Here is a 15,591-nt window from a genome sequence, read left to right as displayed (position 1 = left end):
AATGGCAAACTACATATTGCTTCAGTTCTTTACACTTTGGTGTGCTTTTGTTGTCTCTCTCATTTGAACTAGTTTGCCTTTTTGGTTTCTTTTAGGGCATCAGAGGTGAAAGGATTCATCCACCTTATGGAAAACCTCGATAATGAAATGACTGTCAGCTAGGTTTAAAGCATGACCCCAGTGATACAGGTTGAGAAGTGTCATATGAAGAAGAAGAGTTGGTTTTTATATGCTGACTTTCTCTACCACTTAAGGAAGAGTCAAACCGGCTTAAAATCACCTTCCCTTCCCCTCCCTACAACAGACTCTCGGTGAGGTAGGTTGGGCTGAGAGAGTGTGACTAGCCCAGGGTCACCCAGCTGGTTTCATGTGTAGGAGTGGGGAAACAAACCCAGTTCACCAGATCAGAGTCCACCACTCTGAACCACTGCTCTTAACCACTACACCACACTGACTCTCATATGTTCAGTCCTGTCACATGAGCTGAGTTGACACATGTCTATTGTATCCTAGCAAGAGCCGACATACAAGAGGTGACAAGAATTTCCAAGGGCAAAGAATGAGCATCATGACTAATTCAAGTCTGGTATCCAATATCTATGAGGATGCTGACTCAGCACTTTATGACGACTTCTTTAATAGCTCAATGTACAACCCAGAATGGATCCATGAACTGATCTTCAACTATCATTTTATACTAATTGTTGCCTTCATTATCTTCATCTTCGCATTTCTAACCTGCCTTTTTGGAATTGTGGGGAACGGAGTCGTCATCTGGCTTCTTGGCTTCTGCATGAAGAGGAATCCCTTCACGACCTACATCCTGAACTTGGCTATTGCTGATATTGGAGTCCTCATATGCAGCATTTTGGGATCTATAATTATCAGCATAGCCCTTTGTAGTGACATGCATCCCTTTTCTCCCTTGGGATTTTACATATTCGCTTGTGCATACTCATTACTCTATATCACTGATCAACTTCTGCTGACAGCCATCAGCGTCGACAGGTGCGTGGCTGTCCTCTTCCCAGTTTGGCATCGATGCCACCGGCCACCACGCTTGTCCGGTATTGTGTGTGTCTTCATATGGGTCCTCTCCTTCCTGCTTAGTGGATCGGACATGCTTCTCACACTTGCAAATCAATCCATGCTCCTTGAATTTGTTGTGAACGTTGCAATTTGTACTCCGCTCATGGCTGTCTCCACTGTCGTCTTGTTTGTTAAAATATGCACTAAATCCCAGCAACGTAAACGGGGAAAGCTTTTAATGGTAATTTTCCTTGCCCTCTTCCTTTTTCTTATGTTTGGTTCTCCTGTGAATTACTGTTATGTCCTCACTTACTATTACATTTTGGATGACACCGAAGGAACGTCACTGTTCCATGTTCGCCTCGGTGACTCAGAAATAAGTCTCACAGCGTTTCTTATGCTGTTATCCCAGGTACGTATGATTATAATTCCTGCAATGGCCGCTTTTGCATGTACGGTTCTCAACTGCAGTGTTAACCCATTGATATATTTCTTAGTGGGGAGAAAGAAGAAGGGTCGATTTAGGCTTTCCATGAAAGTCGCCTTCCAGAGGGTTTTTAAGGAGGAAGAAAACTGCAGAGGGCAAGAAGGACTCCAAGCTGAAACCGAGTTCTGATGAATTCTCAAATGTTCTGGACTTTTGTAAAGAGTGTGTGTATACTGTCATGTTTGTGGTAAGTGCCCACATGACAGTATACAGTGTGTTAAGTGCACACATGACAGTGTGTTAACTTCTGACTCATGGCAACCCTATGGATCAGTGTCCTCCAAAATGTCCTATCTTTGACAGCCTTGCTCAGATCTTGCAAATCGAGGGCTGTGGCTTCCTTTATTGATTCAATCCATCTCTTGTTGGGTCTTCCTCTTTTCCTGCTGCCCTCAACTTTTCCTAGCGTGATTGTCTTTTCCAGGGACTCTGGTCTTCTCATAATGTGATCAAAGTACGACAGCCTCAGTTTAGTCATTTCAGCTTCTAGGGTCAGTTCAGGCTTGAGTTGATCTATAACGCACTGATTTGTTTTTTTGGCAGTCCACGGAATCCGTAACACTCTCCTCCAACACCACATTTCAGAGGAATCTATTTTCTTCCTATCAGCTTTCTTCATTGTCCAGCTCTCACACCCATACATAGTAATAGGGAATACGATGGCATGAATTAACCTGATCTTGGCCAGTGAAACAGCCTTACACTTAAGAATCTTTTCTATCTCCTTCATGGCTGCCCTTCCCAGTTTCAATGTCCTTCTGATTTCTTGACTGCAGTATCCTTTTCTTATGATGATGGAGCCAAGGAATAGAAAGTCTTCAACAATTTCAATTTCCTAATTGTCAACCATAATGTTGTGTAATGCTGTCATTGAGCTGCCAAAATCCAGGTGGGGCCTGGAGATCTCCTGAAATTACAAGTGATCTTCAGGCTGCAGAGGTCAGTTACCCTGGATAAAATGGCTTCTTTGGAGGGTGGACTCTAGGCATTATACCCTACTGAGCTCCCTCGCCTCCCCAAACCCCACCCTCCCCAGGCTCCATCCCCAAATCTCCAGGGACTTCCCAACCTGGAGTTGGCAACCCTGCTCTCAAACCTTTTTCATGATTTATGCTCCATCTGACGCTTCTAACATTTTGTATGCATTTTTATTTCACATGCTAATACAGCTGGAGAGACTGAGAATGGAAATGGAAAGGCAGACTATTAATGTAATAAAGAAATATGTGCCAGCAGATCCAGTCCCACGGTGCCTTTTTAGGACATAGTCGTTATAATGCAAAAGTCTCCTTCTTCTTCCGCTGAAGATTATCTTGTCGTCCAAGATAAGAACATTTTCTCATATTGTCAAGCTAACAGTGGGATGTCTTACACAACTTTAACTGATCTTGGAGGACAGCAGATGCTTTCACAGTCGGGACTGGAGAACTCTATCTGCAAGTCCGCTGCCATTCCAGCACAGGACAGTGGACAATTGCCATCTTCCACTCAGCAGACCTACCTTCTGAAACTATCTTCATGAAAGAAGAAGAGCCTGACGAAGAAAAGAGTGAGAGGTGATATGATAACCATCTTCAAGTACTTGAAGGGCTGTCATATAGAGGACGGTGCTGAGTTGTTTTCTGTTGCCCCAGAACATCAGACCAGAACCAACGGGTTAAAATTAAATCAAAAGAGTTTCCGTCTAAACATCAGAATAAGTACCAAGTATAGGGTAGGGGGATTGCATGGTTTCACATCTTCTTTGTATCCTTGCTCAGTTTGATGCTTCAACAGATCACATTTTTTCAACAGATCATACTCTCTGTTTTTGTTTATTAAATGCTCTTATATTTTGAATGATCTAAGCCTGATCTCTGTAAACCCACCATTCCTATTCAGAGTTGCCATCCAAAGAGTCTAAAAGGGGAGAGACAGCAGGTAAGCTCACGATCCCTTGAGTACGATTGTTCAGAAGTTTGCAAGTGTGATAGATTATCTCCACACTAGCTTGGAGGAGCAAAGTGGGAAAGGCAGAAACTAGTGAGGGCCTTTAAATGGCAATGCAGATATAGAGTGCTAGATGCGCAAAGCTTTCTGGCAGGCTACACTCCCAAATTTGCTGGTGGCAGCAGTTAATAACTAGTGTGATTTAATATCCCCCTTGGAGTAAGGGATATGGTTGGCATTCTTGGGCAGAGTCTCAGGATGGAAGAGGAGTGGGGTTTACTGAACTTAGGATTGCCAACCTCCAGGTACTGGCGGCATGGAGGCTCAACAAATAAAAAACCACACTGGGATGAACTCGAAATGATATATAATATATAAGCATTACATCATGCAAATTAAACGTCAAATAATTTGTAGTCCAACCCGACTACCAACCAACAAATGACATTGAACAAACTCCAAGACGGGGGGGGGGGGGAAGGATTTACACTTTCACGTCCCCAACTAGTTTCTTGCTTGTTAGTCATTAAAGTCCATGAATTGAATCAACAACGGTCCCAATAGTCCAAAAAGGTAAAAAACAAGGAAAAAGGAAAAGGAGAACGTGTGGCTAGTAGTCTTTTGTGCACGTTTCAATAGGCTTTCATCAGCTCCAAGAAAAAGACAACCGTGGCTTTAAAAACGTATTGTAGAGAGCCGGTTGTTCGTTAGACCATCAGCTGTGAAAAAACACATGCAAACATTGTTTATACTTACAATAACAGAAGTAAAATATATCATTTTATCAGTATATATCAAAAGCTTACCAAGAATGAATGTGTCTTAAAGGAATTCTATAGCGTATAATCTTTAATGGCAGCGGTAAGGAAAAGAAAGGGAGGGAGGGGTTTTAAACCGTCTTCAGCCAATGGCATTGGAAAAATGACGGAAGAAGTTTTAAAGAGACAGATTACATCAGGCATAAGTTATATAAAACAAGAAAGATCCAGTTCATTATTGAGCCCTTTGGGGATCAAGGTTTGAAAGGCATAGATCAGTCTAGATTCTTGTTGTAATAAAATTCTTTTGGCATCCTGGATATGAAACGGTTTGGACTCAAACTGCCAAAGAACAAAAAATAGTAGATCTGTATCAGAGTGGTGTGCATTTATGTAGTGTTGTACAAGGGGTGCTTCTAAATTCCGGGCACGTATCCTGGCCGTTTCATATCCACCATAGCCGCCATTTTCTACAACACAGTTATTTCTGGCACAGGTGTTTCTCATTATTGTAGTAACCTCCAGGTACTAGCTGGAGATCTCCTGCTATTACGACTGATCTGCAGCCGATAGAGATCAGTTCACCTGGAGAAAATGGATGCTATGGCAATCGGACTCTGTGGTATTGAAGTCCCTCTCCTCCCCAAACCCCACCCTCCTCTGGCTTCACCCCAAAAACCTCCCGCCGTTGGCAAGAGGCATCTGGCAACCCTACCTACCAGCATGGTGTAGTGGTTAAGAGCACTGGTTTGGAGCTGTGGACTCTGATCTGGAGAACCGGGTTTGATTCCCCACTCCTCTGCATGAGCTGCAGAGGCTAGTCTGCTGAACTGGGTTGGTTTCCCCACTCCTACACATGAAGCCAGCTGGGTGACCTTGGGCAAGTTACAGTTCTATTAAGAACTCTCTTAGCCCCACCTTCCTCACAGGGTGTTGTGGGGAGGGGAAGGGAAGGTGATTGTAAGCTGGTTTGAGTCTCCCTTAAGTGGTAGAGAAAGTCGGCATGTAAAAACCAACTCTTCTTCTTGCTCTTCTTTGACCTCCCAACAGACCTACAAGCAACCTCAGAGGGGGAATGAAAAGCCATTCAAAAGGGCCCTTCACTCAGCCCGCCCTGGCCTCACCCCTCCAAAGGAGGGGAAGCGAGTGGAAGAGGGAGCCTCCCTAACTAGTCGGCTAAGTCCCCCTTGCCTTGCCGTGGGCAGCCTGGGTGCCACTTCCCTTGTCGTACATGGGGCTTGGGCAGGCCGGGTGACCCTCCCCTCCCCTCATGCAAAGATCGGGCAGACATCTTCTGCTAACACAAGACTTAGGAGGGCCGGATGCAGCCTCTCTTGTTTTACATGGGCCAAGCCAGGCACCGCCACCTCTCATGCCTCCCCTCGCATGGGATTTGGGTTGCCCGAGCCAGGCGCCACTGCCTCGTTCATATTCCCTCATGCAGGGCTTGAGCAAGCCGAGCCAGGTGCCGCTGCCTCTCCCGCCCCACCTTGCATGGGACTGGGGAAGTACAAACCAGGTGTCAGGAAAGCTGTGTGCCATGCATTCCCTTTTTTGGCGTATCTACATATTGGAAGAAGAAGAAGAGTTGGTTTTTATATGCTGACTTTCTCTCCCACTTAAGGAAGAATCAAACCAACTTACAATCCCCTTCCCTTCCCTTCCCCAGAACAGACACCCTGTGAGGTAGGTGGGGCTGAGAGAGAGCTCTAAGAGAGCTGTGACTAGCCCAAGGTCACCCAGCTGGCTTCATGTGTCGGAGTGGGGAAACCAACCCGGTTCTCCAGATTAGAGTCCACCGCTCATGTGGAGGAGTGGGGAATCAAACCCAGTTCACCAGGTTAGAGTCCACTGCTTATGTGGAGAATCAGACCCAGTTCACCAGAATAGAGTCCAATGACCTAACCACTACACCACACTGGCTCTCATCATATCCTAGCACCAGCGGGCTGCAGCCACACCAGATGGTGCTAGTTTGCATGACCCACCCCATTTTTGGAAGGTGCCACTGTTGCTAAGGACTCCAGAGCACTATATGGGAGTATTTGCCACTTATTTCCTCTTTCCAGAATGGCCATGGGTTGCTAACTAGCACGGGTGGTATCTTGGTAGTGCAATATCAGCACAGTGCCACCATCAGGGTGAAGATGCTCAGTCACTGCTATCCGTATCTAAATCTATAGGATTTATACCCCACTGGGAAGTATATTTCCTTGGTAGAAATAGTTACCTAAAGCAACGAGGCAATCTCTTTTAATCTAAAAGATTCTTTTCATTGCGAACTTCAGAAATAATAAATAGCAAGTTTCAAAGAGTAATAAGAGTATAACAGAATATAACACAGTGTACAGTCAAGGATAACAGAATACAGGCAAGTTCACAACAGGCTAGTTCACAAAATTTTCAAAGAATACACAGATCATAAAACATTAATGGTTCATATACATACCAACATACTATCCAAGAAGTCTGACTAAGACTTCTAAAAGCCTTAGAATTGTCAAGCCTTTATATACCTTTTCTATGGGAAGGTTAATCTGTGAATAATCTTTACTACATCTCTTCAAGGATCTAAAACTATTCTCATAACAAAAAATCCAACCTTCACATATATTGCCAAGGCTGAGTAGATATAGATACTGTATATTTCAGTGTTAAACTAATTGATCATAATATGGTGAGAAAGTTATAAAAAAGGATGCTGAAAGCATATAAAATAAAGTATCTCAATGGAACTCAAACACCCCCCAACCAGGATTTCAAAAAAGGAGAATATTTTATGTTCTTATCTATGTTGACATTTAGCAACGGCGCTTTGGCCAATCTGCCTAGCTTCCGTCTAGCGTAGCCTTCAGTGAAACCAAAACTTTTAATCACTCTACTTGCCAGTTTCCAGGCAGGAGATTCACTTTAATTAGCATTGCAAATATTGTATATATTTTGAAGCTATATGTGCCCAGCCACCACACTACAACGGTCTAATAATGGGACTGCTGGAATAGAAAAGAGAAAGAACTACATGGATGGTATAGACAAATCCATTTTGTACCCCACTCCTCCACATGAGAGCCAGACTCTAATCTGGGGAAGCGGGTTGGTTTCCCCACCCCTCCTCATGAAGCCAGCTGGGTGATCTTGGGCTAGTCACAGTTCTCTAGGAACTTTCTCAGCCCCCACCTATCTCACAAGGTGTCTTTTGCGGAGATAGGAAGGGAAGGTGGTTGTAAGCCGGTTTGAGTCACCTTAAAAGGTAGAGAAAGTCAGCATATAAAAACCAACTCTTCTTCTTCTTCCTTATTCCAACATGCTTGATGACTATCTTGACAGCCAATGAAAGGGCATTTCCTTCTTGTCATATGATGCTTAGGAAACAAATTACATGACTAGCTGAAGAACACAAACACCAGATAGGGTCTCCTATCTATCTTGTGGTCAATTTGTCAAGATTGACGTTGTTTCATCAGGACTCGATGGGTGCAGCTTCACTCAGCAAGTCTTTCTCTCACCTTCGGTTTCAGCATAGGACACCATGATGCTGTCATCATCTTCCAGTGGCCTTTTCTAACCATCGTGGCTCTGTACTTACAGGTAAGTGGCGATCTCAACTGAAAGTTGTTCGTAGCACAGGGACCGCACAATCTTTGCCCTTAGAAGATTCCATGATCATTCCTTTGCATCTGTTTTTAAAAAAGTTTTCTTCTGCCAGGCTGGAAAGGCCTATCATGAGACTTGGGAGAACCATTGGTAGCAGAGGTAGACAGACAATAGTGACTGATGGCCTCACTTTATATAAAGAATGAGCTTTATTAGCCGTGTTAGTCCGTCTATAGCAGTAGAAAAGAGCAAGAGTCCAGTAACACATTAAAGATGAACTAAATTTCTGGCAGATTATGAGCTTTTGTGAGCTTTCTTTCTTTCTTTCTTTCTTTCTTTCTTTCTTTCTTTCTTTCTTTCTTTCTTTCTTTCTTTCTTTCTTTCTTTCTTTCTTTCTTAATTTTCCCCGCCACACCTGTTATTCATATAGAATCATAGAGTTGGAGGGTACCATCAGGATCATCTAGTCCAACCCCCTGCACAATGCAGGAAATTCACAACTCCCTCTCCCCTCCACACTTCCCCAGTGTCCCCTACTCCAAGCCCAGGAGATGGCCAAGATGCCCTCCCTCTCATGATCTGCCTAAGGTCATAGAATCAGCATTGCTAACAGATGGCCATCTAGCCTCTTCTTAATAACCTCCAGGGAAGGAGAGCTTACCACCTCCCGAGGAAGCCTGTTCCACTGAGGAATCACTCATACTGTTAGAAAATTCTTCCTAATGTCTAGACGGAAACTCTTTTGATTTAATTTCAACCTGTTGGTTCTGTTCTGACCTTTTGGGGCAACAGAAAACAACTTGGCACCATCGTCTATACAACAGCCCGTCAACTACTTGAAGATGGTTATCATATCCCCTCTCAGTCTTCTCCTCTTCAGGCTAAACACACCCAGCTCCTTCAGCCTTTCCTCATAGGACTTGATCTCCAGACCCCTCACAATCATCATGTCGGTAAATGAATAACCTTTGGTAGAAAGAGATTGTTTATAAAGAAAAAAGAAAAAAGAATGAGGTGATTTTTCTAGAGGAAAAAAAAGAACAATTGCATGGGATTTGAAACAATCATTATGGGTGAGGAAGGGAGACTGAATAAGAAATAATATATTTCTGCTAAGTTAACATTAGTTAACTGCTAAGTTAACATTAGTTCGTTTTAGCTAAAAGTGAACTGGGAAAACAATCTTTGGGTGCTTCTTTGATATATTCATTCCATATTATGCACATATTTCATGTGGCATCGAGACAATGCAATGGCAAACTACATATTGCTTCAGTTCTTTACACTTTGGTGTGCTTTTGTTGTCTCTCTCATTTGAACTAGTTTGCCTTTTCGGTTTCTTTTAGGGCATCAGAGGTGAAAGGGTTCATCCACCTTATGGAAAACCTCAATAATGAAATGACTGTAGTCATTTAATACTAAATAAAGTATGTAACAGAATTTCAGCTAGGTTTAAAGCATGACCCCAGTGATACAGGTTTAGAAGTGTCATAAGAAGAAGAAGAGTTGGTTTGTATATGCTAACTTTCTCTACCACTTAAGGAAGAGTCAAACCGGCTTAAAATCACCTTCCCTTCCCCTCCCCACAACAAGCACCCTGTGAGGTAGTTGAGGCAGAAAGAGTGTGACTTGCCCAAGGTCACCCAGCTGGTTTCATGTGTAGGAGTGGGGAAACAAATCCAGTTCACCAGATCAGAGTCCACCACTCCGAACCACTGCTCTTAACCACTACACCACACTGGCTCTCATATGTTCAGTCCTGTCACATGAGCTGAGTTGACACATGTCTTTTGTATCCTAGCAAGAGCCGATATACAAGAGGTGACAAGAATTTCCAAGGGCAAAGAATGAGCATCATGACTAATTCAAGTCTGGTATCCAATATCTATGAGGATGCTGACTCAGCACTTTATGACGACTTCTTTAATAGCTCAATGTACAACCCAGAATGGATCCAGGAACTGATCGACTATCATTTTATAGTAATTGTTGCCTTCGTTGTCTTCATCTTCACATTTCTAACCTGCATTTTTGGAATTGTGGGGAACGGAGTCGTCATCTGGCTTCTTGGCTTCTGCATGAAGAGGAATCCCTTCACGACCTACATCCTGAACTTGGCTATTGCTGATATTGGAGTCCTCATATGCAGCATTTTGGGAAATATAATTATAAGCATAGCCCTTTGTAGTGAAGTGCATCCCTTGTCTCCCTTGGGATTTTACATATTCGCTTGTATATACTCATCACTGTATATCACTGACCAACTTCTGCTGACAACCATCAGCATTGACAGGTGCGTGGCTGTCCTCTTCCCAGTTTGGCATCGATGCCACCGGCCACCACGCTTGTCCAGTATTGTGTGTGTCTTCATATGGGTCCTCTCCTTCCTGCTTAGTGGATCGGACACGCTTCTCACACTTGCAAATCAATCCATGCTCCTTGAATTTGTTGTGAACGTTGCAATTTGTACTCCGCTCATGGCTGTCTCCACTGTCATCTTGTTTGTTAAAATATGCACTAAATCCCAGCAACGTAAACGGGGAAAGCTTTTAATGGTAATTTTCCTTGCCCTCTTCCTTTTTCTTATGTTTGGTTCTCCTGTGAATTACTGTTATGTCCTCACTTACTATTACATTTTGGATGGCACCGATGTCAAATCACCGTTCAATTTTTCCCAAACGCCATTTTCTAAGATACGTATGATTATAATTCCTGCCATGGCTGCTTTTGTATGTACGGTTCTCAACTGCAGTGTTAACCCATTGATATATTTCTTAGTGGGGAGAAAGAAGAAGGGCCGATTTAGGTTTTCCATGAAAGTCGCCTTCCAGAGGGTTTTTAAGGAGGAAGATAAATGCAGAGGGCAAGAAGGACTTCAAGCTGAAACCGAGTTTTGATAAATTCTTAAATTTTCTGGACTTTTGTAAAGTGTGTATGTATATATGTACTGTCATAAAAATCCAGGTGGGGCCTGGAGATATCCTGAAATTACAACTGATCTCCAGGCTGCAGAGGTCAGTTACCATGGAGAAAATGGCTGCTTTGGTGGGTGGACTCTAGGCATTATACCCTACTGAGCTCCCTCGCCTCCCCAAACGCCACCCTCCCCAGGCTCCATCCCCAAATCTCCAGGGACTTCTCAACCCGATCTGTCTTGCAGCATGGAAAGGCAGGCTGGAGCCTTCCTCCTAGCCCTGCTGTGCGTGCATTCTGATCTCTCAGAGCGTGCACGCAGTGGGGCTTTGGAGGCTCCAGCCTCCCTTTCCACACTGCAAGCCTGATTGGTCCCGATCGGGCTTGCAGAGTGGAAAGGGAAGCTGGAGCCTTCCTGCTAGCCTTGCTGCGCACGCGCTCCACAGAGCCCATGCACAATAGGGCTAGGAAACGAAGTGGAATCGGGAGTGTGCAGGAATCCCTCCACCCAGCCCCTCCCATACGAAGCTCCCGGCCAAGGTAGGTGGGGACCTGGCAGTGGCAACCCTAGATATTTGGGAGTAAATATTCAACATAATTACAGTGGTCAATCCAATGAAAATATACACTTAACTTGGCCAGTTGCACTACTTTTTCAGCGTTAATGGTGGTCAACATGTCCCTGTGGCCATAACATGTATTTAAGGATAAACTAGTAATCCAGCTATTGTATGGTGTTCCCATTCTGGGTCAGTGCATGTGTGATGCAAAATCTTCATGTGGTTCCCCAGCTAACACAAAGACTTCGTCATGTGCAGGTGGACCCTGAGTAGCAGTGTCTCCTTCTCTGAATCACTGAACATGTATTTTCTGTGTATTACGGGAAGTATCGACTCTGCTCTTGCCCACACACAGAGAAATGCAGATGCATCAGTGTGTTCAGGGGTTAACAGGTTAGCTCCATTGAGGTTTGCCAACCTCCAGGTACTAGCTGGTGATCTCCAGCTATTACAACTGATCTCTGGTCAATAGGGATCACTTCACCTGGAGAAAACGGCCGCTTGAAGTCCCTCCCCTCCCCAAACCCCGCCCTCCTCAGGCTCCGCCCCCCAAACCACCCGCCGGTGGCGAAGAGGGGCCTGGAAACCCTAGCTCCACTCAATATGAAAGAATTACATCATGGCAGTTTACCTAAGTGTCCTGGCCTTTGTTTTATTTCTTTTTCTCTACTTATTTTTTTGTTAGGCATTTAAGACCTGGAAATGGATGCAAATAATTGGGAAATGCAACCTTTCCTATCTTCCAGTGACTGTCTAGTGCAGGGGGGTCAAACATAAGGCCCGAGGTCCGGATCCAGCCCCTTGAGAGCTCTTATCCAGCCCGCGAGGCAGCCCCCTCCCCCAATCTGAGCTGGGGAGGCATGGCCCGGCCTGACCAAGTGACATTGATGTCATATCTGGCCCTTGTAACAATTGAGTTTGACACCCCTGGTCTATCAGGTCTGCAGGAGTAAATAAACCTTACCCGTTCTTCAAGTCTTAGCATTTCTTACTTTCTCCCCTTTCCTGTCCTGTATTTAGCTGCATCATGTGAGTCTAGAAGCCTCCGGTTATCAAACCGAACAAACGTGCTTATCTTGCTATCTCTTCCTCTCAAGGAGATGTCTGTTAAAAGTTGTAAGGACCTGTCTCGGCACGAGAGAGGCTTCATGCCCAAACAGCATTTTTGAGGCTTTGTGCCCAAACAGCATTTTTGGGGCAAATTCGCCCTTATAAATCATAAAATATAGAAGGAAGTCCAACTTACTGAAGAAGTATCGAAACGCCTACCAACCTAGAGGTAGCGTCAGTTGGGCTTCACGTTTCCTGTGTTCTTCTTTTCATTTCCTTTGGTGCAATCCACGGTGACCGGGAATGTCCCGTCCCTACCATTTTTCTCCAGCCGGGAGATTTTGTTCTACAGTTCATCACTATCCTGGGCGTCCCGGTCTACAAACCCTTTGCCGTCCGTGTCCTTCCTAAACCGCTGCACCACGTTGAGAGTGACTTCCAAACGTTTCAGCCTCCCTGCCAGGCCCGGCTCTTGCCGCCTCGTGAGTAACCTTACAGACACGGCTCACAACCCATGTCTCTTTGTGAGTAAATTTACGGACCCGGCTTGCAGCTTTCACCGCCTCGTGAGTAACCTTACAGACAAGCTCTTGCCGCCTTTTAGTTTCCTTACAGATGGATTATAGCTCTAGATCTCTCCTTTTCACAAGGACTGTAGCTTTTGTTTTTTAAGCCTTTGGTTGGACTTGCTTTTTGAAACTATTTTGCTTTGTGTGACCTTGATGGATGTGCCTTCAACATCTTGTTTGCTTATCACTTCTTCTGTTGATTTTCTGGTGTGACTAATAACACATATTGTTTCTTCTACTTGTTTGTGTTTATTATGAATATTAACTGCAGTAATATACTGTATATTTGAATTGAGCCCACGTGCTGTTTGTTTCCCTAAACTTCTGTTAGCTCAGCAAAAGTCACCCTATTTCACTTAAGTAACCCATGCCTGGAGGTTGGCGACCCTAGGCAGGGAGTTGCCACCAGGAGTTCTCCTCCTATAACCAGAGACCTGGCAACTCTAGCCCTGCCAGAGCATCACACCTGGGACACACAAATCATTCACTAACCGCTGACAGTCCAAAGAGCACTACCAGAGCTGTGCCCCAAAAGGTATGTTTCACACAGTGAACAATATAATTGATATCCAAACTACTTCTTGTGCAAAGGGAAATCTATAAACTTATTTAACCAAGGAGACTCCCTAGGTTCAAGCTGCTTTTTTTTTTAAACTTTTTATTATTTTATTTATATAGTTGAAGGGTACAGGAAGAGAAAAGGGGGAAGGGGTAAACGTTAACATTATAAAAACAGTACAGTATTGTAAAATGATTTCTAAATAAAATATAATTACAAAATATCTTTAGTTTGTTGTACTTGCATCAGGCTGATCTCTTATATTTTAAAAATTCATATTCTACTTGGCAGTTAATTGAGATAAAAAAATATAAAACAGAGTTTGTTATAATATTTAAGCATACTTCGTTTGTGTTAGTTGCATTTCATGTAAGTATAAAAAGACGCCCACTTCTCCTCGAATTGCTCAGTGGATTCACTAGGTTTAGGATTTGGTTCAAAAGTCATTTTAGCCATAGTTGCATATTCCAGAAGTTTTTCTTTCCACTCATCAATTTAGGTTCAAGCTGCTTTGTTCAGTGACAGCTGTAGAATGAGAGTGTGTCCAAACCAACCTTCTTCTTTGCCTCTGTTGATTTCCTTGCAAGCAGTGAGGCTTTCCAGCTCAGGGCTGGTAAATTCCTGGAGATTTGGCAAGGGGCAGCCAGGGGTGGGCGGAGGTTGGGGAGGCAAGGAACCTCAGCAGGGTATAATGCCTTACAGCAGGGGTGTTAAACATAAGGCCCACGGGCCGGATCCGGCCCCTTGAGAGCTCTTATCTGGCCCACAAGCCAGCCAAGGCAGCCACCCCCTCCGGACCCGATCTGGGCTGGCGAGGCATGGCCTGGCTAGGGTTGCCAACTGCCAGGTAGTAGCTGGAGATCTCCTGCTAATTCAACTGATCTCCAGCTGACAGAGATCAGATCACCTGGAGCAAAATGGCAGCTTCGGCAATTGAACTCTATGGCATTGAAGTCCCTCCCCTCCCCAAACCCCACCCTCCTCAGGCTCCACCCAAAAAATATCCTGCCCATGGGGAAGAGGGACCTGGCAACCCTAGGCCTGGCCCAACCAAGTGACATTTATGACATACCTGGCCCTCATAACAAATGAGTTTGACACCCCTGCCTTAGAGTCCACCTTCAGGAGCAGCCATTTTCTTCTCCAGGGGAACTGATCTCTGTTGTCTGGAAATCAGTAATAATCCCAGGAGATCTCCAGGCCCCACCTGGAGGTTGGCAACTGTAGGTGTAGCAGAACCTCCCTGCCCAGTGCATTGCTGCCATGAGGGCTTGTCAACAGCAAAGCTTCTCCAATGTCCCTCAAGACTTCTTTTCTATATGATCTTTAATAACAGTTCCTATAATTTAATATGTAATGTAATTTTACATAGTCATTGACTTGGCTGCCTTGAGGATGGACGTGGAAAAGCATAATAGGAGGCCCAAACTGAGTGGTGTGCCGGCGTTGCTTTCTTGGTCAAATGCAAAATGGTTTATCTCCACAGTTCTTTTTCGGGTCATGGGCCTTACATGGTGAAACTCCCCTCCTTCTCTCACTGATGACTATCTTGACAGCCAAGAAAAGAACACTTTCTCGTATGATGTGGTCAGGCTAAGAACAGAGGGATATTATCTTGAACAGAGTCTGGTGCGCAACAGATAATTCCCTCTCCCCCCTCGCTGCTGGACACGAAAAAGTCTTTCTACAACTCAGCTGCCATTCTGGCACAAGGTACAAGTTCATCCGCTCGCCACATCTAAAGACGGTGTATTCTTCACAGGTATGTATGCATCTTGATGTGACCTAGATCTTTCTCAAGAGAAATGGGGCCACCGAACAGGGTCAGAGTGTGGGCTTTGCATATTGGAAGTCATCTGATTGGCAGGTTGAGTGAGGCACCTTTCAATGGAGATGCCAGACATTAAAATCAAGATTTTCCAAATAGAAAAGGGTCTTTGGAAGCCTTGGAAAGCCACTGCCAGTCAGAGGAGACTCTGCAGAGCTGGTTGCTTATTTATTTACTTTATTTATTGTCCAGTTTTCTCACTGAGTCTCAACATGGATCTGAGGGATGATCTTATTGATGGCTGCTCTCAGGATAAGGAAACTTCATCTGTATGTAAAATGATCTGTCACTAGATGAGGGGGGAAACTCTATTGG

The 15,591-nt window shown here is 44.4% G+C and overlaps 2 protein-coding genes across 2 annotated transcripts; both read left to right on the top strand.

Moving 5' to 3' along the window:
• Positions 1-568: 568 nt before the first annotated feature.
• Positions 569-1,645, top strand: LOC130481861 (mas-related G-protein coupled receptor member H-like). Its single transcript, XM_056854646.1, has 2 exons — positions 569-1,384; positions 1,442-1,645. The coding sequence occupies exons 1-2, from the start codon at positions 569-571 to the stop codon at positions 1,643-1,645; spliced, it is 1,020 nt and encodes a 339-aa protein (XP_056710624.1).
• An 8,008-nt stretch (positions 1,646-9,653) lies between these two features.
• Positions 9,654-10,694, top strand: LOC130481860 (mas-related G-protein coupled receptor member H-like). Its single transcript, XM_056854645.1, has 2 exons — positions 9,654-10,448; positions 10,491-10,694. The coding sequence occupies exons 1-2, from the start codon at positions 9,654-9,656 to the stop codon at positions 10,692-10,694; spliced, it is 999 nt and encodes a 332-aa protein (XP_056710623.1).
• Positions 10,695-15,591: the final 4,897 nt, after the last annotated feature.

Source organism: Euleptes europaea, chromosome 8 (genome assembly GCF_029931775.1).
Source record: "Euleptes europaea isolate rEulEur1 chromosome 8, rEulEur1.hap1, whole genome shotgun sequence".
Lineage (NCBI taxonomy): Eukaryota > Metazoa > Chordata > Lepidosauria > Squamata > Sphaerodactylidae > Euleptes > Euleptes europaea.
Note: the sequence above shows the minus strand (reverse complement) of the source record. Positions and strands in the feature narration are given on the sequence as shown.